The sequence below is a fragment of the Podarcis melisellensis genome (assembly GCF_964234715.1).
Source record: "Podarcis melisellensis genome assembly, chromosome: 3".
In the NCBI taxonomy this organism is placed as follows: Eukaryota; Metazoa; Chordata; class Lepidosauria; order Squamata; family Lacertidae; genus Podarcis; species Podarcis melisellensis.
The window spans coordinates 65,604,990-65,629,519 of NC_138530.1; the positions used below are offsets into that span (position 1 = coordinate 65,604,990).

At 42.6% G+C, this 24,530-nt stretch overlaps 1 protein-coding gene across 1 annotated transcript in view; it reads right to left on the reverse strand.

Moving 5' to 3' along the window:
* Positions 1–3,742: 3,742 nt before the first annotated feature.
* The window catches only part of RNF217 (ring finger protein 217), a gene marked incomplete at its 5' end in the record, with an annotated part of 37,012 nt that continues 16,224 nt past the window's right edge, over positions 3,743–24,530 (reverse strand). The window contains 3 exons of the mRNA XM_081904765.1: positions 3,743–9,256; positions 18,011–18,082; positions 24,327–24,528. Of these exons, the coding sequence (XP_081760891.1) occupies positions 9,177–9,256; positions 18,011–18,082; positions 24,327–24,528 (354 nt within the window). The 3' untranslated portion in view covers positions 3,743–9,176. The remainder of the gene's footprint in view (positions 9,257–18,010; positions 18,083–24,326; positions 24,529–24,530) is intronic.

Below are 24,530 nucleotides of genomic sequence, written 5' to 3' on the forward strand. Positions count from 1 at the left end.
CTTAAGCGAAGCCCTGCTCCGAGTCCCAAGCTTTCACTTTTCAGAGCAAACGTGGAAATTCTCCCAGCGAAAAGATTTCTTAGGAAAAGTTAAAGCTCTCTCGACAAATTCTTGTATGGGAAGCTGGCCGCGGGAAAGCGAGGGCTGCACATCTCACCCAGTCACATCTCCTATAGGTGGACAAGTGCAGATTGCAACGTGCCCTGGGGGGTCTCCTGGCGGGATGGAAAATAACTAAGAATTATGATTAACCCGTAGGCGATGCTTACTAGGTGCTGCAGAAAAAGGGATCAGAACAGTGCTTGGTTTAGGACAGGAGATCTAAGCAAACCTGGGAATATTTATACCTGCCTCCGAGCTCTACTTAGCTTTAAAGACATTATAATTCTACAGCCAGGCTCATATTTATATGCTGTTTTTTTCCAGGCAAGTCCACCAGGTGGCTTACAATATATAGAGTAATACTGCTATAATAAAATTAACCCAATGAAAAATCAAGGCAATATTTTTTTTCTTCAAAACTTTATTAGCTCAATGTTTTCTAGGAGATATCTTAATCCAATAGCGTGCAAATAAAAAAAAATCCACTATAAATATATTTGCAAACTCTAGACACTAAACACCCGGAAGATTACAGTTTTTAGGTCAAATTCATATTTATTTTTTCCACACAATTTCTAGTGTCATTATGGTCCCATTTCCTTTCATCTTTATCACAAACCACCATTAATAAAAACATTAAATGGAATGCATTCTCGAGCATTGGATTATCAATTTTACCAGCAGCTTCTGATCTTCATGTGGCAACACTTTATTCTGAAACTGCTTATCATAAAGAGGTTTTCAGAGTGGAAATGTAGTACATAACAATCATAAATTACGGTATCAGCAGCAAGGTAACCAATTTTCAAAACAGTTGAAACTTCATTTAATTTCAAAAGGTCCTGTCCAGCAGGACATACAGCAAGAGAACGCTATTCCTTGTGTTCTAAGTTTTGTATACATGTGCACATACAACCTGTGTATTATCTAATGACGATATTAGATCTATGTGCCAGGACATATATAAACAGTACTAGTACATTCTGCACCAACAAAAGACAATAAAATACAGTGTTTAGGCCATCTTGAAACAAAAGGCACTCGCTTAACAAGGCCAGGCATATGTTACAAAGTGTTTCTGATGCAAGTTAAAGCCAACATGATGTACAAAATGAACATTAGTAGCCTAGTTGTTTAGGAAGGTGCTGGGAAAATAATGCCTTGAGTATGCTACTGGGTTTTTTGTTGTTGTTTGCCAAGCTCCTACACAGATATAACGTCTATAAGAAACGTATTGCTACTTAAGTACTTTGAAACTTTAATCTAAAACACCACAAACAAAACATTGTTTTCAAGATCAAATGGCTGTTCCACTGATATCAACCATAAATAGGTAAATGGAACCTCCATTTACAAATGTTGTATTACCTGGGACAACCAACAAGAAATGACCATGTTCAAGAAATGACCTGTGAGCTTGCAAAGCTAAATGCTGTTGGAGACCAGACTAGATGGACCTATCATGCAATCCAGCAAGGTATTTCTTATGAAAATGGAGAGGAACCGAATATTTTTTTAAACTGAGCCATGTATTATTATATACAGTGGTACCTCTGGTTACGTACTTAATTCGTTCCCGAGGTCCGTTCTTAACCTGAAACTGTTCTTAACCTGTTCTTAACCTGAAGCACCACTGGCACAATGGGGCCTCCTGCTGCCGCTGGAGCACGATTTCTGTTCTCATCCTGAAGCAAAGTTCTTAACCCGAGGTAATATTTCTGGCTTAGCGGAGTCTGTAACCTGAAGCGTATGTAACCTGAAGCGTATGTAACCCAAGGTACCACTGTAGGAAGAAGACTGCTAGTACAATGGTCCATGGCCACACCATTGGTACAAGGAGCAGTTTGTGTTTTGTAATGCCAGAATCCTCACTTTGGATTGTATGAACAATTGCCTCAGTGAAAGAAGCTTGGTGAGAGGACTGGGGTATATTTTGTACTAAAAAAATTAGATATCGAATACTAAGTTGTAGATCTGTTTGCTTGAAGTCTCATATAGAGGGGGAAAATAGTTTGGAATATTGAAATGATTATTTAGGTAGAGGGAATGACTTTGCATAACAGGTTTATGTTATGAAGTGTCACAGTGCTACAAGAATTACAGATCAATTGTATAAAAGTAAAAAGATAACAAGACTAAAGCAGCGCAGTAAAAGGCAGTTTTAAATCCATTCAATTGACTGTTTAATCTGAAAATGTACTTTTCACTTTAAAAGCTACATTTTAAAACTTAGTATCATATTCACATTGGAAATGAAATGTAGCTCTGGAAAGGAGGGGAATTAATATTTCATTCATCACAACCATCCCGCGCCATACCTTATTTTACTCTTCCCCTTTCTGAGCAAATAATTGCTTCCTATTTAAATGAGCAAAACTTATTTTCACATATTTAGTTTTGGTCCTTTACCAGGATGGATGGAAAAGTCAAGTTAATACAAAATCCTACACAGATGTTCAATTGAATTGATCTGCAAGGCATGAACATATTTTTTTAATGTATTTGTGTCATGCTGTAAAACATTTAATTGATGTAGGAACACTGACTAAGAAGGCGTACCCACTTATTTGGCTTTTTGTGGAGTGTTTTCAAGTAATAGCTACTGGCATAATCATTTAGCAACTTCTCTTTTTACTATATGGCTGGCTCACATCTCCTCTACACTAAAAACTGCCCCTGCCCACCATTCTTGAAAACCAAAATGCTAATGTGTGGAACAGCTATAATTCTTGGGAAAGTGCCACCGCAATGGCAAACCTAACATTCACATACGATGTTTCTACGTATTAATCAGTTCATATATGCCATTTACATACATAAACACAGGCATACGCATGTCAGAAGATGACTACTCACATGTAAGAGAGAAATATTTTTCAGTGGGCTTAAATTTTGAATTCTAATGAACTTGATTATTTAACTAACATGATTCTTCCATTCATAACTTTACATGTACTCTAGCAGAGTTCTGTATTTGTGGATGGTTTTTCTGCAAATCTAAATCCAAGTTTTGTGTTTATTTTAAGAAGAATATTTACATTATGCCCCCCCCAACAGGTCACTGGCTGAAGTGCATCAGGGTTTTCCTGCCTTCATACCTCAGAATAAGATACTCCTGAGTTTGGGAACACTGCAGGAGAGGTTTTAAGGTAATACAGGGTACTGCACTGTTGCAGGGAAAGGACAGGCTACAGTAGCCTCCACTGGTTTCTGTGCATTGAGCACTTTGGATCCAAGTCACTGAAATTAATTCTGTAATACAGAATTTCCAAACTGGTCTGCCACCCACAGGTGGTCCAGGGCATGCCTGTGAATTTGTGGTTGAATATGGGAGATGGTACATCCATCACATTAAATATTCCTGTTGATTTCTAACTGCATTTTATTGCTTCTTTTGTTTTGTATACTGTATTTCACTGTATTACAATTCTGTGGAATTCAAATTGTAAATGCAATGCACAAGGAATGAAAATAATGGGAATACAAATAAAAACCATACAGCACTTAGCACAGTGCACGTGCAGAAAATTAAATTTTCAAATGGTGGAAAATGTTTGGGAACCACAGCTGTAATACAAGCTGATTTAGGTGATAGCACAAGAAAAATGAAGGCATTGATGCCAAAACAAAGAAAAGCAAGTGTTTTTTTTTATTTATTTAGCTTTTACCACAGGAATTATACCATTTGATCTTCATTTTGCATCAATCAGTCTACAAACTGAAAGACCAGTCTCTCAGAAGTAACTTCTATTGTCCTTATTCTATTATATAATCCATTAAATCCCATGGAAAACTCAAAAGTACAACAGTTGCAGCTGAAGTTTTACTATGTCCCAATATATTTTAATTTTTAAAAAATCCTTCACACATAATCAAGGGTTATGTACAATTTCTTTAAAAACTTTACAGAAACAGAAAACTGAGATTGTGAGGGCACCACATACAATTGTCAATACATTAAATCATTTTATGAAGGATGGCACACAAAATAGCACACAAGTTCACTTCTTTGTTCTTGCAACTTCTGGCTATGACTGCAATTGCAGGTGAACATTCAAGATTTTCAGTAAATATTAAGTATCCTACCCTTTATGAAACTCTAGCCCTAGCTCTAGCCCTGAACCAAAGATCTCACTGCAACACAAAAAGGTGTCCTTCAAGATCTTCCCAGAGACATATGGTTAGCAATGACAGCTTCTAATCACCTGTTGTTAAGAAAGGGTGTCCAGAATTAAATACATACAAAAACTTAAACAGTACTGGCTAACCTGCCAGAGCGCACATGTGTGGTTTAATCCAGAACTTTGTCTCCACACACAGCATTTTTTGACACTATGGGGTCCCATCCAGCCATAAATAGAAGCATTATTTCAGGCATGAATCTTCCTTGCTAGACTGGAATGTCTGGGATGCGAGGAAAAGTGGCCAACATAAAAGTATATCATTTAAAACAGAAGGTCACCTCACTTGTACTCACAGAATTACTTTAACAATTTTGGGGCAGCTTTGTGTAAAAATTGTTCTTTTAAAAAAGAAGATGAGAAATATTGGCTCAGCTAAGATGAGTTTTCTTTTGCCCTGGGATAGATATTGTATTATATTTCTTATAAATAAATTCATGGCATGTCTTGGCAAAGATTTTACCACAGTGAGAAACAGCATTCTTAAAGTGATTACAACCACCCATTTTTAAAGCAGCCAATGCATGAAAAAATATTACCCTGAAAGGATTTAGAAAAATTGCGCTAATAGTAAGAATCAATATCTAAGCATTTTTCCTGTGCCCATTTCCAAAAGGATTGCACGAATTTCTTACAACCAAAGAACAGCTACCTATTTACTGAAATTAATTCCAGGCTGAATGTCAGTAGTCAAGACCAAAATGGCAATCTATTGCAACCTATAGTTTACACCTACTTGCATTGCAAATACAACTATCTTTACTTGGCAATGTCTGAATACACTGAAAAATTGTCAACCTTCTGAAACTGGAATATGTAGCAATCTGGATAATAAAATACTTTATAGATGCTCTACTTTAGAACAAATCATCCAGTCTTGTATTTACTGTTAAACTAATAAAAGCAATGGAGGTTCTGTCCCCTAAATAGACAATTTCAATTCTTTTTCATTCTGATAAGGTATATTATACTTTTTTTCTTTTAAAGCATTGGATAGAGAGAAAATAGGCACTATTCCCTTACTGTGAGTGAGCTATGGTCAGAGGCATAGGGACATATTTCACTGTAACTGATATCAAGTTACTCCAATTTAAAAGCAACAGATAATAATCACAGAGCAGGATACCAATTGCATAAAACAAATCAAAGAATGTCTTGAACAGTTTTACCACACAATAATCTTTCTGAAACTGTTCAGCAAAACAGATTTTTAAACAATATTATTTCACCCAAGTTTTACTACATAGTGAATCAGCAGTCATTCCAATGGTTGCTAAATGAGTGTGTTTGTTTATCTATTGTTAAAGGAAATTAAAAAATAACCCTTTGGGATAATTATTCAAGAAAATAGCCTTACAAAAGGGGTCAGCAAACCAGTATTCTAATGCACCTCTTCCGTTCTTGTATGATAACTGCTAATGCTCCATTTTTCGAAAAGGCAAGTTAATATAAAACCGAATATAAAATCTACATCTTGAAGTTACACTTAAATACTCAGTGAACTAAATCTGCATAACCATAGGGTTTTATTGATACACATTTCATCTAAGTATTAAAATGTCATGCCTTTGTGTCCGTGAAGCTATTTTTGTATCTTCGTGGGAAAGAGTTGCTTCTATAAATAACTTTAAATTACCCTTATATACACATGCCTTTCACTTTCACTTATCTTAGTATTATAAACCATTTCAAGACAAGAGATATCAGCAGTGGAGGAGGAATTGCCTCCCTCCCCATTCTGCTGAAGGGTGCCTTCTGTCAATGGAGCAACACCTATGGGATTACACCCACTTACAAAAGTAAGCTTTCATGAGCAAGAGTGCTTCAGAATGTGGTCCCATGTGGACACAAAAGTATTGTCTAGACAAGAAAATCTGCACCCACCCAGAAATATCATGTGGCATTCCTGTATCCTTCACAAGCTACTGAAATAATAGTTGGCCATGATGGTTCAAATCCCCTGCTGATCACGTGTATGTATGTGTGTGAGAGAGACCAGTCATTTCCAAGCAAGTGACCATCTCTGTCAAGACTTGAGAGCACTTCCTGTCTCTAGAGCCAATAGTTGTAGCAGAAAGATTCTTGCACAGAACTTGCTGCTGCACATGAAAATTCCTGGATTATGTAAGGGCTATATTTCAAATGAGTAGAGAACAAAAATCAAACATAGAAGAAAGCTCAAGTAGTACATGAATTACGTTAAAATCAAACAGAGGCCTCAAGATTGCTTTAATGCATCCTGTACTACAAACACCAAATCTCATTATATAATTAATATGTTTGAATGTTTTCTAAATATTAGAAAAGCTTTTTTTCATAAGAGTATTTGACATTTTAATGAAGGACTGAAATCCCTGAGTAAACCAAAGAAAATGCACAAGTTTGGCCTGAGAAAATGCAATTTGGGGCTAGGTAAACATATACAATCTTTTAAAAAGTTTAAGGCAGCAGTCAACTCTGAGACAACACAAAAAAGGAGAATCATTAAGCAAGCTCAAAATATTTGAAACAGCATAGTGTATATTAATTTACCAAAAATAATTTCTCTTTGAAATGTTTGCATTCTAATTCATTTCTCTAGTAAGCCAGGTTTCATAATCCACTAAAATCAATCTAATTTTAGTGGATGAAAAGGTGGTAAATTTGGATATTGTTAAAGATTTTCAGCTGCAAGATGACTGATGCTAGCACATGAAAATGAAACATAAGGCAGAGACATATTGCCAGATAAGTAGCATCTACTACCAATTTCAGATGAGGCTTTATGGTCCAGCAATTAATACATATTCATTGGGTTGCATTTTGTACTATCACCAAACTCCTACAGCACTGAAGTGCTGTAATATTTTAATGTACAATGGGCTACAAATAACTGTATGTTGCCTTTTTATATATTTTGTAGAGTCTATTGCCCTTACAATAGAACATAGGACTTTCAAATACTTCACTACTCTGTTGAGTAACAGAACATTGAAGATAACAAGAAACTTCAGCAGATTATAATTCTGTGTCTAGGTTGGATCCTAGGATTCTATAAGCAGCCTCCAGAACAGCAGGGCAGATAGTGAGAGGGACTGCAGAGACAGGAAGGTAAAAGCAAAATTCACTTTCTTCCTCCTGCTAATGGGAACTTTTGCTGGATCAAAGCGCCCTTCCATTCTCCAAAGGACTTCTTCTGAGCTTAGAAAGGCACCTTACGATACAGTCCATCGTTATATAATGGATTGTTTGTATGGTTTTCCTTTCTCTGATATTCTCTTTTGCTAACGTAACAGAAGAGTATAATTTCTTTAAGCCCTTCCTTAATTATCCTTATTCTTAACTTTAAAATCAATGGGCTGCACGTCCCTCACATGTTGAGTTCAACAAAAAGTAGCAAGTTAAAAAAAAAAAGGAACATATAAATAAGACTGCCAGGTACCTGATCCTGAACTAAAAAAAATAAAAAATAGCACTAGTTTTTACTGAATTTATTCATTGTTTAAAACGCATAACACTTCACAGGTGACATTTTAATTTAACTGCTAATGTGCAATACAAATGGGACAATTCATAAATTCAGTAATGTCCTTTCTCTTAGTAGGCAAGAAGGTCTGGACCTTTGGAAATATACATGTCAAACTCCACACAAATGATTTAATGTGTGGGTTAGATTAATACACCTACAAATTGGTGTGTGATTCACCTAATATTGATAATACTCCCAAACCTTTGGGGAAGAACTATGGAAATCAGGCAAACCAGGACAGACATAATTTACATTGGCGTACTGCTCCAGACCTGAGCCTAACAGTAAGAAGGACACAAACAGATCCTGTGTCTTAAGTGACCTTGTGTTATGAAGCTGTCCTGAATGTATCTTCCTAGGAAAAACCTAGAAATGCCTACTCACTTTAGGCATGTATTGGTGCAGGCTAGAAAAACAGTGCACTTCTGGGCTGCTTCAGAACAATTTGCTATTTCCCCAGCTAGATAGTGCTAAACATTCTGAAATATGCTCCAGTAGTTACATTTTTTGTTTCTTTTCTTGCATTTGCCCTGGTTTTGGCCACATTCTTAGTTGCTGTTGCATATTCAGATCTGAACATGCTTCTGGTCTGTAGTGTGTATATGTGCCACAATGCTTTTGGTCAGAGTCCAAAAACAACCATAAAAGGCAGGCTTTGACACCTAACTTAATTCAGTGTATTTGATGGAAGTTAATGGCGTGAACATTTTAAGCCTTGCTAAACAGCTTGCACAGGTCAAAAACACTGAAAATGACACAATGCTCTCCCAAATAACCAAGACAAATCTCTCCGTTGCTTTAATTGGACTAGATACTGTTCCAATCATTCCCCACCAAATTCCCTATAAGGTTCTACAGTAGCTATTAGCACACACATGATTCAGTATTTAGGGCAAAGTTGCATATACAAAATAAGGAGCTACTGAATTCAGCACCTGCCATTATGCAAATGATGTTAGACAGAATAACCACTTCTCCGTATGAAGCCAGCCTTTGAAACAAACAAGTCCACTGAAAACACCATCTGGAAGGCCACCTGAGAGTTACGTCAGTGACTTGGGGTGGGGAAGAGGTTGCCAAATTAAATACTCTTTTCGTGGGCCAATCAGTAGATGTGTAGCTACAGTGCAGATGTAGGCTGTCCAACAAAGTAAACTTGATTTTTTGAGAGAGGGATTAAAAAAACCTTTAAAAATTGAGAGGCCTCCATTTTGTCTGAAGTAGCAGAGCAGGGAAGCAATCTGGTCTGTCTTTAGTAGTGTACAGTGCAGACAAAATATGGCAGTTGCCCCTGAATTTTCTGCCAGGATAGTTAACTAGCACAGCGTGCTGCACGTATTTTCCACAATTCTTGCAGGACTGGCTCCTTTCAGATATATAATGGCTCACTCATACCAGGGCATTTCTGTTCGTGGCCTTTTCCTCTTCTTTTTACAAAGGCAATAGATAGGGAACACAAATAAACCTGCCAAAACCAAAGGAAAATATAGAATGTTAATATATATATGTCAGGGTTTCTGGGAGAGAGGAGGAGATGACAGAGGAGACGGAGAGCGAGTGGGAGGAGGGGCAGAAGGATGAGGAAGAAGATGATGGAATTCTGAGGGAATCCACGAGTCTGAGCAGCGAGTCAGAGGATTCTCAAAAGGGGGTTACCTTAATCAAGCAAAGGGGAGGAGAAGGGAGAAGCGGAGAGGAGCCCAGTGGAAGACAGAGGAAGCAAGAGACGTCTCAGCCGGAACGGAGTAAAGGGGGTGGAGTCGTCAGTCTCTCGGAGGGAGCAGGATTAGGAGAGAACAGAGAGAGGGGGTTGGAGCAGGGTGTTCAGCCGGAAAGGGTGGAGAGCAGAGCAGGGGGTGGTGTAGCGGTCGAAAGAAAGGTCAGCAGCAACGTACGCGCGCCAAGTTCAAACGTAGAGGCGCGCGGAAGTGGAGAGAGCTCAGGGGAGGAGCCCGGCCCTAAAGCCAGAAAGAGGGGGGAAGAGGCGGCAGAGGATTCAGCCTCAGGCGAGTCACGGAGAGAGGGAACCCAGGGGGGCAGGAAGACCCTGCGGAAAAGAAAGGAGAGGAAGAGGTGGTCTAGAGCCAGGCTATTAAGTTGGTGCGGAAGAGGGGAGGAGTCAGAGGGGACTTCAGCGGTCTAACGTGGCAGACGTACGGCCACAATGCTGAACTGTATGAGAAGCAGAAATCTTCAATAAACTTTTCCTGTAAATAAGCTGCAACGGAGTGAGGTCTCTTGTGAGCTGGGACCAGTCCTGGGTGGCCGTGACAGTAAGTCCCCTCTCAGAAAGCAAAAATTTTTTTTTGCGAAGCTCACGAACGGGAGCAGCCATGAGCGCTGAGGAGCAGCTGGTTGCATTGCGGAATCAGGTTACCGCTCTCACATCGGCAGTCATTGCTTCGCAGAAGAAGAATGACGACTTGGAGAAGACGTGCCAGGATTTGCAGGCAAGGTGGGAGCGCGCGGACAAGGCGGGGGCCCCAGGATCCAGAGCGGAGGGCATTGCGCTTGGACGGAGGGGGGGTGCCCTAGTTCCGCATTTTAATGGCAACTTGCAAGACTATCCCAATTTCAGAGCGGACGTTGTATATGCACTGCACTTACTCCGTCACGATTTTAAAGATGAGGAGGAGAGAGTGGGGTTCATTGTTTCGCACCTGCATGGGGAGGCCAGGGCTTGGCTACGCAATTTGTGGCGCGAAGATGGACCGGCCCGTCGCGATTCAACTGCGTTCATCAAAGCGATGGATTCTTGTTTTCAATCCTCTGTGGATGTGGACATTGCGCGCCGTCAAATGCACGGGCTGAGGCAGGGGAAAGCGACTGTGCGCCAATACCACTCTAAATTTTTTGCATTGCTCACCGCCTTAGATTGGCCAAAGGACAGTAAACCGGTCAGAGATCTTTTTTGGGAGGGATTGAGCCCCCCCATCAAGGATGAGATCGCTAGGGGGGACAGACCCCAGACCCTAGAAGACGTGGTGCAACGGGCTTTAGCTCTTGGAATTCGACATGAGGGGCGTCCGTGGCACGAGGAGGACGGGCCCCAAGCGCGTGCGCAAGCAAGGACTCTCCCTTTTGTGCACAGGGACTTCAGCCGTGCGCACCCCTCGCCAATGGGGAAGGACAGAGAGGAGCCAATGGAGATTGGTGGTGCTAGGGCTCAGAAGCCATCCCAGAGCCCTGTCCCTGGTGCAGCCAAAGCGAAGCCTCCTAGAGGAACCAGGAAGTGTTACATCTGTGACAGTGCGCACCATATGGCGAAAGAGTGCCCCCAGAGGCTCCAGAAGCACACTGCAGCGCTGGCAACTGTAACAGCAGAGGTGCAACCAGGGGAGCAGCTTCAGGGAAACGACAGTGCCTGGCTGGAAGCAGAGCTACTGGGGCTCAGCCAGGCGGATCTGTAGACAAGCCCCCAGCATCACTGCAGAGCGTGGACCCTTTGCCTCCCAAACCGGCAGTTCTGCTCACAGCAACACTCCAGTTGCCTGATGGGAGACTCCTCGAGGTTCCAATAACGATCGATTCGGGAAGCAACGCCGACTTCATGGGACTGCAGTTCGTTAAGCAGCACAACATGGCGCTCCTGCCTGCAACGACGCCTCTGAACGTGGTCACGGTGGACGGCAGGAAGTTGCTGGGGGGGCAAGTGGTGCAGCAAACCCCTCCCATGATGATGCAGATTGGCAACCATCGAGAGCTTATTAGTTTCAATGTCACCCACTTATCGGACACACCCATCGTGTTAGGCATGAGTTGGCTGGAGAGGCACAGTCCCGCGGTTGCGTGGTACCAGAGGCAGATCAACTTTTGTTCATCGTATTGTGCTCAGCATTGCTTTCAGACCGATCAGGGAGGAGAAGCTGAGCAGCCATTGCATCTGGGTATGGTGCAAACAGTGCCTCACAAGTACCAGGAATTCTTGGAGGTTTTCTGTGAGAAGGAAGCTGACAAGTTGCCGCCTCATAGACCTTACGACTGCGCGATTGATTTAGTGCCAGGGGCGCAATTGCCTGCTGCCAAGCTGTACTCCATGTCGGAGGACGAAATGCAAGAGCTTCGGGAGTTCATAGACCATAACCTCAAGCGAGGTTTCATCCAGGAATCTAAAGCAGCGGGAGGCAGCCCTGTTTTCTTTGTGAAGAAGAAGGACACGCCCCAAAAAAGGCTTATAGTGGATTACAGGTTCATCAACAGCTTGACTAAGCCCAAAGCTTTCCCCATGCCCAAGATTGACGACCTTTTAGCGACCGTCAGGAGGGGCAAGATTTTCACCAAGCTGGACCTACGTGGAGCTTACAATCTCATCCGCATCCGGAAAGGAGATGAGTGGAAGACCGCCATGTTCACCCCTCTGGGCACATACGAATACAGAGTCATGCCTTTCGGCCTCCAAAATGGCAGCCACGTTTTTCAAGCATTTATGCACCACGTGCTAGCAGGTCTCCTCTACAAAAAGTGTGTCTGCTTTCTCGACGATATCCTGATTTTCTCGGAATCGCCGGAGGATCACGATAAGGACGTGAGGGAGGTCCTGCAGAGGCTGAAGGAACACAGGCTGTACGCCAAGTTGGAAAAGTGCCAGTTTGATGTCAGAGAGGTTGATTTCCTTGGCTACAAGTTGTCCGACGAGGGACTGGCCATGGACAGGGCTAAGGTTCAAGCGCTGTTGGACTGGAAAAGCCCTCGAAATCGGAAAGAGGTCCAGAGGTTCATCGGCTTTGCCAATTTTTACCGCAAGTTTATTAAAGGTTTTGCGAACGCGACGGCGGCGATCACTGACACCCTCAGTTCCAAGAAGAAGAAGTTCGTCTGGACCGAACAAGCGGAGCGGTCCTTCCGGACGCTTAAAGGTCTTTTCGCCTCCGAAGAGCAGCTGCTCCACGTGAATCCCGGCAGACCCATGCGGGTAGAGACCGATGCGTCAGATAGAGCGGTTGGGGCCGTTCTTTTGCAAGAGGATTCACAAGGCAACTGGCGACCGGGTGCGTTCTACTCCCGGAAGCTCAGCAAGGCGGAGCGCAATTATACCATATGGGACAGGGAGTTGTTGGCCATTCATGCAGCTTTCAAAGCGTGGCGACACTTCTTAATAGGAGCCAAGCACACGGTGCAGGTCCGCACGGATCACAAGAACTTAGAGTATTGGCGGACGGCTAAGTTGCAGACCCAGCGACACATGCGCTGGGCGGAGTTCTTTGCGGACTTCGACTTCAAAATAGAATACATCCCAGGAGACTCCAATGTTATTGCAGACGCGCTGTCCCGAAAGCCGCAATACTTGGAGGAAGCAGCTCCAATCGCAGCAAAGCACATTTTCGCACCGCAGGCGTGGACGTGCGCTACCATCGCAGTCGACCTGGACGCGGTGCGACGCGCGTTGCAAAGGGATCAGTTTGCACAGTCTAAGATGGAGGAGCTACGCGGAGGGTCGCGACACAACGATGAGTTTCAATTACAAGATGGACTTTTGACTCGTAAGGGTGCCCTTTACGTGCCCACCGACGATCTTCGAGCCAAGGTTCTGCAACAGTTGCATGACGCCCCTAGTGCAGGCCATTTCGGCAAAGAGAAGACGATGGAGTTGGTGGCTAGAGACTTTTGGTGGCCCCAGATGAGAGGAGAGGTGGCGGACTACGTCGCCAGGTGTGATATCTGCCAGAGGTCCAAACCAGTGCACCAGAAGCAGGCGGGATTGCTAGAACCGCTGGAGACACCGCAGCAACCGTGGGAGAGGGTAGCGTTGGACTTTGTTACAGACCTGCCCAGCTCCAGAGGTAAGACGGCGGTGTTAGTGGTGGTGGACTTGTTCACCAAGATGGCGCACTTCATCCCTTGTGCCAAGGTGGCGACGGCAGAACAGACCGCAAAGCTCTTCATCGATCACGTCTTCAGAGTGCATGGACTTCCGCAGTCCGTCTTGTCCGACAGGGGGCGCCAGTTTGTTTCCACTTTCTGGCGAAAGCTTCTGGGCATCTTGCACGTCAAAATCAACCTGACATCGGCGAGGCATCCACAAACCAACGGTCAAGCGGAGAGGGTCAACGCGATCATGCAGCAGTACCTGCGGTGCTACGCCAACCAGCGACCTGCGGCGTGGGTGGACTATCTGCCGATGGCTGAATTCGCCTACAACAACACGAAACACGCTTCCACCGGGGTGACGCCTTTCTTCGCGAACAATGGCCGTCATCCCAGAACCTTCCCGAGATTTGCGGCACCAGGAGGGGGGGGGCCTCAAGATGCCGACCAGTTTGCAGCGGAGTTGCAAGAGGTGCACGAGGAGCTGCGGAGACATTTGGAGCTGGCAAAACAGGCGTATAAGGTGCAGGCCGATAAGCACAGGAGGGCGGGAGAGGACATCCAGGTTGGGGACTGGGTGTGGTTAGCAGCCCACGCGATGCCGGCCAGGTCATTGGCCAAGAAGAAGTTAGGACACAGGCAGCTAGGGCCATATCAAGTTGAGGCTAAGATCAATCCGGTGGCTTTTCGTCTAGCCCTTCCGGAAGGTTCCAGGGTGCACCCGGTCTTTCATAGGTCGGTGCTCACTCCCTACAAAACCCCACACAGGTTTCAAGAGTCAGGAGCACCCCCAGAGCCACGTAGGAGGGCGCCTGAGAGGGGGGAATCGCCAAGACCAGGACCTCTTAACGAGGTCACAGAGATACTGGACTCGAGATGGGGGGAGGAGGGAGTTGAATATTTTCTCGCCAGGGAGGGCACACCAGCCGCTGCTAATAGTTGGGTGCCAGGCTACGAGTTAGACGAACCCCTTTTGAAAGAAGAGTTCCATGCACTTTTCCCACATAGACCCATGCCAGCTGAGTACTTTGATGACTGGCTTTTCACACCCACATTGTCAGATAGCACGTTCAGGGGTTTCTCTTCCCCCGAGGAAAGAACACCAGAATCAAGCCCGCCCAGGGGATCGTGCTCGGGGGTGGACACGGAAACCCCTTATTGGTGGGAGGAGCAGCCAGAGGAGGAATGGCGTAAGAGGTGGCTGATAGGTCCTTGGCGGGCAGCACCGGAGGAAGTAGCGATGGAAGCAGAGACTGAGAAGCATTTGGGGGAAGAACCCGACTTCGAATACACTTACACAGAACTGCCAGCAGAGAACATTGACGTAGACGACCTGTATCCTGAGCCTACCCCCGAAGAGCCGCAGTTTCCACAACCGGTCCCCGGCGAGCGGGAGGGGGGAAGGGGGGGCTTCGAGGGGGGGATGGATGTCAGGGTTTCTGGGAGAGAGGAGGAGATGACAGAGGAGACGGAGAGCGAGTGGGAGGAGGGGCAGAAGGATGAGGAAGAAGATGATGGAATTCTGAGGGAATCCACGAGTCTGAGCAGCGAGTCAGAGGATTCTCAAAAGGGGGTTACCTTAATCAAGCAAAGGGGAGGAGAAGGGAGAAGCGGAGAGGAGCCCAGTGGAAGACAGAGGAAGCAAGAGACGTCTCAGCCGGAACGGAGTAAAGGGGGTGGAGTCGTCAGTCTCTCGGAGGGAGCAGGATTAGGAGAGAACAGAGAGAGGGGGTTGGAGCAGGGTGTTCAGCCGGAAAGGGTGGAGAGCAGAGCAGGGGGTGGTGTAGCGGTCGAAAGAAAGGTCAGCAGCAACGTACGCGCGCCAAGTTCAAACGTAGAGGCGCGCGGAAGTGGAGAGAGCTCAGGGGAGGAGCCCGGCCCTAAAGCCAGAAAGAGGGGGGAAGAGGCGGCAGAGGATTCAGCCTCAGGCGAGTCACGGAGAGAGGGAACCCAGGGGGGCAGGAAGACCCTGCGGAAAAGAAAGGAGAGGAAGAGGTGGTCTAGAGCCAGGCTATTAAGTTGGTGCGGAAGAGGGGAGGAGTCAGAGGGGACTTCAGCGGTCTAACGTGGCAGACGTACGGCCACAATGCTGAACTGTATGAGAAGCAGAAATCTTCAATAAACTTTTCCTGTAAATAAGCTGCAACGGAGTGAGGTCTCTTGTGAGCTGGGACCAGTCCTGGGTGGCCGTGACAATATATATCAGCTGCACACAGTTCACTGAATAGAAACAAATGCAGCCTGGGTTTCTATCAGCTAAGTGAAGAGAAGAAGCCTACAGTAAGGTAGCAGACATAGAATTTGCCTTATTTCCAATGATATTGTTAGTGCTAACTTTTTTTCAGAATGCCCATTCAAATTGGATATAGGAAGCAGTCACTCTGCATCAAAAGCAGCCATATACCGTATTTTTTGCTCTATAAGACTCACTTTTTCCCTCCTAAAAAGTGAGGGGAAATGTGTGTGCGTCTTATGGAGTGCATGCAGGCTGCGCAGCTATCCCAGAAGCCAGAAAAGCAAGAGGGATTGCTGCTTTCACTGCGCAGCGATCCCTCTTGCTGTTCTGGCTTCTGAGATTCAGAATATTTTTTTTTCTTGTTTTCCTCCTCCAAAAAATAGGTGCGTCTTGCGGTCTGGTGCATCTTATAGAGCGAAAAATATGGTAATTTGAAGTAGTTGAGATTTTAGTTGGTTTATCAATAATAACAAAAATCAGTTTACTTGAATTAGCTTTGTTATCCAAAAAAATGTGAAAATGCAGTTCTGAAAAATATTTTAAAACAAAAGAGTTTGTGAATGTAAGCTAGAACTTTAATGTTCTAAGCTGTCTGGATGTTCCTGCATCTCACATAGTACTTGCCCTTTTCTTGCAAGCCTAACTCAAAGCAATTTTAAAAACCTAGCTGATTTTTTAATTCCAGCATATATGAAACTCTACAAACACAAAACATAAGGACACAGGAAGCTACCTTATGCTGACTCAGACTATTTGGCTCTACGTTGGTATCTATGTTTATTGGCCACAGGTCTCCAGGCACTCTGAAAGAAGATTTTCCACCCCTATCTCAAGATGCTGGGGACTGAATCTGGGATGTTTTACATGAAAAACAGATGCTCTATGACTAGATAACTTGTCCTAGAGCACTACTTCCCTCTGACTGGGAATTGAACATGGGCTGTAGCTGTGAGAGCAATGAATTCTTTTCACTAGACCACCAGGAAACCAAGAGGCTTAATATAATTTTATGCTTTCAGAGGCATATCATCAGAGGCGTGTTTAGGGCAGCACAACCAGTTCTGCCACACTGGGTCACAACTGTGATGCAGTGAATTGAGCAGAACCAAAAATGAGAGGCTGCTGAATTTCGGCCTCAAAAAGGTCAAAATTTGAAGGACCAAAATCAAAATTTGAAGGACCAAATCTGCCTCTGATATCACACATGTCTATGTTATGTAGCACCAATCACTGGCAAAGGTACCTGGAAGGAAGTAGGATTGGATGTTTTGGGGGCACATCTGCACCACAGTTATTTAGGGAATTCCACTTCTGAAGTGGATTGTTGTAACCATAATTGTAAGGCATTGACTAGAGATGTGGGAGCAGTGTGCACATTTCAGGCATATTAAGGTATCTAATCAGCAAAACCTCACCCATCTGTCTATACTCAGTTAAATGTACGGAACCATCTGTTCTCACACAAATCTGCCCAGCTGACCCTTCAGGGCCTGCTTACTGTTCTATCCATACATGAGGCAGGCAAGCACAAAACAGGGCCTTCTGCAGATCAGCCAGATGTCTTCTGGTTTTCAGATGCTTAGTAAATAATAATAATGCTTGTTTTTGTATGTAATTATGGTATGTATTTTTTAGATTGTGAACTGCTCTGTTATCTTTGGATGGAGGGTGCTATGGGCATTTAATAAATATCTTCTGAAATTCCTACCAGCTTTTAAAACTCTTGTTATCTGTGGTGTGGAAATTTATTTTAAACATTATGCTCTTCTGAAATTTTTAGTTTGGATTGTTGTTTAATTGTTTTAACCACTGCTGGTGGTTTCGTTATGCATAATGTATTAATTGTGATGGAACCAGAGATCTGCCTGCAGAAGGTGTTGGGTGGAGGGTGGCTTCCTCACCCTCTTGTCTCCCTGGTCTTGTCTCTCTAAAAAGGATCAGAGGTTTAGAGGACCCTATTTAATGAGGTGAGCTATGGTGGGGACGCTGAGGTAAGAAGAAGAATAGAAAATTGAATTCTATGAGTGGGAGCTCCACATACACAAGTTACCGCCAAACAATTTCCCACAAACTGCCCCATTTCTGTTCATTGCCCCTCTGGCAACAGTCATCATTGAAATGGATATGTTCCTTACTTCAAAATGTTACCTCATACTATTTATAGCATTTTGTTCTTACCGATGATAACAGCTATGGCTCCTATTACCAGTCCCAAAACCAGTATCAGTGGTGCAATAAGCAACTTCCCACCTAAAAAGGAAAGAAAAAAAATTGTTAACATGAGATTTCAAGTAACATCACTCTGTCCCCTATAGGCACAAAACCAATGTATACAGCCTCTGATAGCATATTATGAGCACTTTGGTTGGTTGGTTACTTACCTACATTGGTTACTAATGCTAAATGTTTGGTTTTGGCCATCTATAAGTGTCCCCAACCCCCCAAATGACAGAGAACAATTTAAAATTTCCATTTATGACAATATGCTGATGTTTATAACTGCTTGCAGTTTAGGAGCAAGGATATTGGTTCTTTAGAGGGGTTTACTTAGCCACTTACATGTGTTGTACTGAGACCATCTCATGAATGCCATGAAGTCCCAAACTGACCCATCTGAGGCAGCTTCAGCATAGATATTGAAGGCATCTCTTTGCTCACTAAATATATAGTGATATACAAACACCTATAATCAGTCTCTCTGTAGTAAAGTTAGTAATATTTAGAAAATTATTTTTTGGCCAAGCAAAAGGAGTGAGGCCTTGTGGGAGATTCATCAGCCACAGGGACCCTGGGAAAGGAGTTGTGTGTCTTTAAAATCTCAGACTAGCTGACTCCTCAGCTGAGAGTTTTATTAGAACCCAGGATGTCTTGATTAATGGAAAATCTAACACCTGAGTTCGATGGTGTAAACATCCCTTCCTCCAAGGATGCTATTTGTCCTTGAATTGCCTGGGAATGTGGTTCGGGCTAATTTCCACGGAAGGGAGGAACCCTTTGATTTAAAGTTTAAAATTCTAAATTGGCCCAGCTGTCAAGAGGTAAATTGATTGACCAGCAAGCCGGTCATTGGTGTATTTGAAAATAATCTGAGTCTCATGATTGGCTTGAAAGTTACGACGCAGGGTGCAAATTGTGGATAAAAGATCAAGGAATTGTCTTGCTCTTTGCTCTATGCCTTTGCTCTGCAAACCGCAAAGATGCCAGGCTCTATTGTTCCAGCTTAATAGCCGTCGTTCGCCTTTTGAGATGGAGATCTTCAAAAGTCCTCAACTAACAGCTTCCTAAAGAACTTCAGCTATCCTATTTTATGTTAGAGCTTGTGAGTATGTATAGTTACAATGTATCTTTGTTATTTTGTATCTGTAACGTTTCAAAAGATGTGCCTGCTATTCTAGCATGTTTCTATTGTTATTTTAAAATAAACCTTTTAAGAATGCAACTGTTTTAACTTGTGTGCCTTTCCGGAGGGAATAGCTAAGTCCTAGCCTTACACTTGGTTACGCTCTACCGTAGAACTTCTGCCTGCAAGTCTGTGGATACAGCTTGTGGAGTGAGGGGGCAGCCAGGATAATAGATCATAACCTTCTCCCTGGGTTGTGATTTTGGGCCCCTGGAACATAGGGAGTGGTGGCAGCCCTACCGGGTCGTGTTTGGTTCTGTTTTGCAAAACGTAATAACGCCTCCCAACCTTGCCCTGGGCGTCCTCGTCTGGCCGGAGAGCAGAGACAGGAGAAGGGAGGGGCAAGCGGTTGGGGGGTGAGCATTACTACACGGTGGCAGCGGTGGGATGCCGTTACACCGTACGTTACTACACTCTCCATAAAGACTCACCTGGTACCTTCTTTATGATCTTTTTGGTGCCCTGTTAAAACCTTTATATCCATCCAATCTTTATAGCTGGGTGTTGTTGTTTTAAACAAATCTGGATTGCTGCTTCTATGCAATTGTCTATTTTTAATTATTATTGCATATTGTGTTTTCAATTTTTTTTTGTAATCTACCCAGGAAATCTTTCATCGATGGGCACCTTTGTGAATCTAATAAATAATAATACATTACAACTCTAGCCATGCTAAATCTCTTAGCAGTGAAAGCAACAGTTAAATTAGTTATATGCCAAGGGAGAAAAAATCCCTATAAATATGGGAAAATGTATTCCATGGCTTGTTATGAAGTACACAATTAGTAATGCAGCATGTGAGTGATTACTTAATTCACTTAATTGGATTCAGATGCTGCTTTAACAACTTAATGCATTTAAAAGAGCTGTATTGTGCCTGTTTCCAGGGAATCTATGGGATTTGCAATCTCTGCCAAAATGTCCAAATTGGAACAGCCCCTTACCTCCCCAAGCAGCTGGGTAGATCCTGGCTAAATTAAGAGTTTTGCCCCACTATTTGTATGATGCCTTTTGAAAACACAGTTTCCCTGTGTTGTGTTCACTGGTGACAGGGGATCATAGTTTACAGAAGAGGGACCACAGAGTAAAAATATTTTTTTTGTTTGATAACCTTCCAATAAACTCCTCTATTCCTACAATTTTCAAAAAGGAGTAGTGTTGTGTCCATGAATGGTAGCCTCCATCAGTAATTTTGTTAACCTATCAGTAATTGTGTAATGCAGCAGTCAGTACACTCATTATATATTTTATTGAGTTAACATTTCCAAGAGCTGCTGTGTCAGCTTATTGAAAAGCCAATGCAATTACCATTGCTGCAGCTACTAGTATTGTTATTTGCAAAGATAATCCAACCTCTACACACTGCGCCCTAAAAAGCTTGCCGACTACATACAATGATGCTCTTGCTGTCTCATAATGACAGGGAGCATTCCCCGGTACCAGGAAAAACATATATGGTGGCCACAAAACAACACACATGCTTTTTTTTTTTTTAAGTCATAATAACATTTTCACAATACACAACTCACTCACTTTCCTGTGCACATGTACACACTTCATGGCATACACCTTCCTCTGATAAACCCTTTACACAGGGCAGCCTCTTAGCCTAATGCAGCCACGAACTCCCTTCTTCTGACCTGCACCAGCAAAGTTAAAATGCCAGAGTGAATAAATTAATATTCAGGCCTCAACTGTTCATTTGTCTTCAGCTTTCTCTGGTCTTTGCCTCACACCTTCCTCATCCAACTATTTTTAAATGCCCATTCTTCACTGACTTAGAACTCAAGTCAATCAGTCTTTTTCTTTCTGTGACCAATCACAATGAATTTACCTGATTCACATCCTGTTTATAAATATTAAACTCAATAGTTTCTCCGTCCCTTTTCTGCACCTCTCACCAAGCAGCAACAAGCGGGGACTATTTTGTGCACATCCAATGGACGTGCGACTGCTTATGGGTCCTTTGGGATCTGGAAGTGGGCAGAATGGGGTTGGAACAGGGTGGAGCAGGAACACACGTGGGGGTCAGGAACGTAAACCCCACACAATATGGACGCCGTCTGTACAAGCCTGCAGCATAAGGCCTTTGAATCTTGACAGTTACACTCTGACATCAGCAGAGCTTACATAAATTTTCAAAGCAAAAATACAGACAGAAATATACACAGCATTTCTCCACACCTGAGTTATCCAGAGCAAGGATGGCATCCATCTGAATTTTTTAGGTGGGTGGAGGGAGAAGGAAGTAAAACAATGAAAGGATAGTTTGTCACCCCCATCTACCCCGAAGAAGAGCACCTGCACATTTTGCTTCATATCTCAGGATCTACAAATTCTAGAAACTTACTGTTTTTAAAAAATGAAACCTTGGAATATGTGGATTGTAGTGCATGGGGAGGGAGAACCTCCCCCACAGCGGACACCCATGACAACACCTATTAAATTGTTTTCTAGCATCCAGAAGGGGAAAACGTTGTTTTGCAATATGGCTTCAAACAGCTGAGATTACTGTGAAAGGGTAACGCAAAAAACCCGATCCAGAATTTAAGGCTGTTTAAAAAAAAGCTTATAATCTCAGAATTTTAGCAACCATGAACAATTTTTTTTCTGGCACTCCGTAGGACTGATGAGAGAAAAATATTTTGTTAATAATATCAAAGGAGCAGTGCCTTCCTTTTCCCTCCCTCCCAATAGGTTTTCCTCCCCCATCACTTACGACAAACTAACCCCTATTTACAGTAAGTGTTGAAAGTAAGGTTTTACAGAACTGACATTTCCAGGTACCCATATCCTCTTATCTTGCAGAGATCGAAATCAGTATTTAGTATCAAGTAACAGAGTGACTTTGACATGGCTTAAATTGCAGACAAATGAAGATAAAAATAATCCTTAACACAAAACTTAGTCACCCAAAAACATTGTCCAGGAAAATGTGTTTTTAAAAAGGTATACAGAATTTTTATTACAGTAAATTAACTATCACATAAATACTTCAACAATAAATCCCTAGTAAGTCAAATAACTGCAATATATTGCAACATAAGCCAAACACATTCTGACACAGAGCTTATTCATGCTTACCCTAAGCATTGATACTGTGGAAATAAGGTTATATTTCTTGGCCTGGAAACATTAATGACTATTTTGATGAATAATTGTTTGTCCAGGTTGATTGCTAATAAACTCAATTTGAAGTTAATTATCTCTGTCCTCCTCCTTTGAAGTCTCATATGCAAGAGCCAAGGTCTACTGGACAGTTATGCTTAGTTTCTCCCCCACCATTGTATTATGCCACTATTAAAGATATCTGTGTCAAAATGCATTTAGGATATGTTGTAATATATTGCAATAATTTGGCATGTTAAAGATTTATTTTTGAAAAAAAATTGTTTATCTGATAATATTTTTAATATAATTCAACATTCTATACTTTTCCACATATTTTTCCATAACTATGTTTTTGGTCGAGGACTTAATTTGTGCCAGGATGCAATCTGTTTTCAGTACTAGAACTATGTAAAGAAAGGTATTCTTAGAACTTGTGCAGAGAGCATTGCCAACAGAACAGAGTTAAGGATCGGGGTTAGCAGGACAGATGGCAGCCAGTTAGGTCAGCAACTTTTAGGAACCAAGCACAAGTCCCTGAACATATGCAGGAAACTCTTCACACATCACAAAGTAATCCTAACCAATCCACATAATTCTGCAAATCGGTGGGAGGTTTTGCTTATTTTAAAAATCACTTTCTAAATATTGAGAGTTTAACTAAAAAGCAGTGTCACAGCCTTATCCAGATAAGAAATGCAGTCGAGAGACGCAAGAAGTCACAAAGCTCAAAGGGTGGCAAGCTAGCTAACTTGTGATTCCATTTAGATTAGGCACAATTCGAATTTGAGAAACAATATAGAGATTTTCCCACTCAATAAGGAAACTATGCAGTGCTTACAGTGATCTTAATTGAGCATGCTCAGTTCTGATGTTTCTTTTTTGATGTAATATACTTGCACAGAAAAACCAGATCCAAAACAGACTTGATTGCAGTTATTAGCAAAGCACATTTCCTTGAAATCATTCCATGAACACTGCCTGTCATGTATGAACACACTATATCGAATCAGTCCATTTGCATGTAGAGTTAGCATTACAGTAGTGCAACCACTGCAGCACCAGTCACTGGGCTGCTAATGCTACACATAAAACAATAAACAGGGTGGTGATACAATGGCTACTGCAGTCGACACAAGATAATATCACCATGGTAACTATCTGTAATAAAACAATAAACGGCCATAAAAATGGCCAAAGTAGTTCCCCCCCAATAGGTTTTATCTTAAACAACTGCAAACGCAGTACATAAAGAGTTCACTTGTAATATATCAGTGGTTCAGTGCTCATTTCTTCTCTTTCCAAAATAGATTTTATCTGAACAATTGCAAATGCAGTAATAAATAGTCCACTTGTGCTTTACCAGTGGTTCAGTGCTCGGACGTCATTCCGGTAATCAGACGTTTCGTCACTAAAGAGCTTAGTCATTGAGCTTTGTAATAAGTAATACACAAGAGAAGAGTCTGTAAAAGACTTAAAACAGGGGTATATCTGTCCCCATCTGCATGTTTCCATCAGGAGGAACATAGAAAGAGGATGATGTCTTTCAGTTTGTTAAACCTCCTGCTACGAATAAGCAGGACAACTCAATGTAATAGTCTACTTCAATAATAATGGACACCTAGTTTGCTCCCATTGTAAGCTAAGAGGCTTTGAAGCAAATTCTAGATACAAAGTACAAATCATCGTTACACAATTGACTGTTGTGTGCTTTAGGTATAGAAAATTATGAAGTCTGTGAACAACAAATACATTTTGGTATGTAATTTACACTGTTACAGATTCCACATGCTGTCTGCCACAATATACAATATTGTTTTCTATTTTTCTATTTTGTTTTCTCTAACAACTCAATTTCATCCCAAGAAGCTACACCACTCACTAGACTTCATTTGTTACATGTTTATTTTTTAAAAAGGATTTCTTACTGGTTTAGCCATATGTGTTTATCAAGCATTTCTTTGCAAAGTGTCATCATCCACTCACCACAGACAGAGCCTCTCACTAATCTCCTTAAATGTGGTCGCTCGGGGAGGTAGCGGTATTTGCATCCAAATATACTGAGGTTTGATGTGTGGTCTCCAAAGAAACGGAGTTGGCGGTATCTCTCCCCGCAGCGGTAACAGAAGTTAGTGTTACACTGTGAGCAAGTCATATGGTCACACCCTTCTGTTCTCTGGATATGGATCT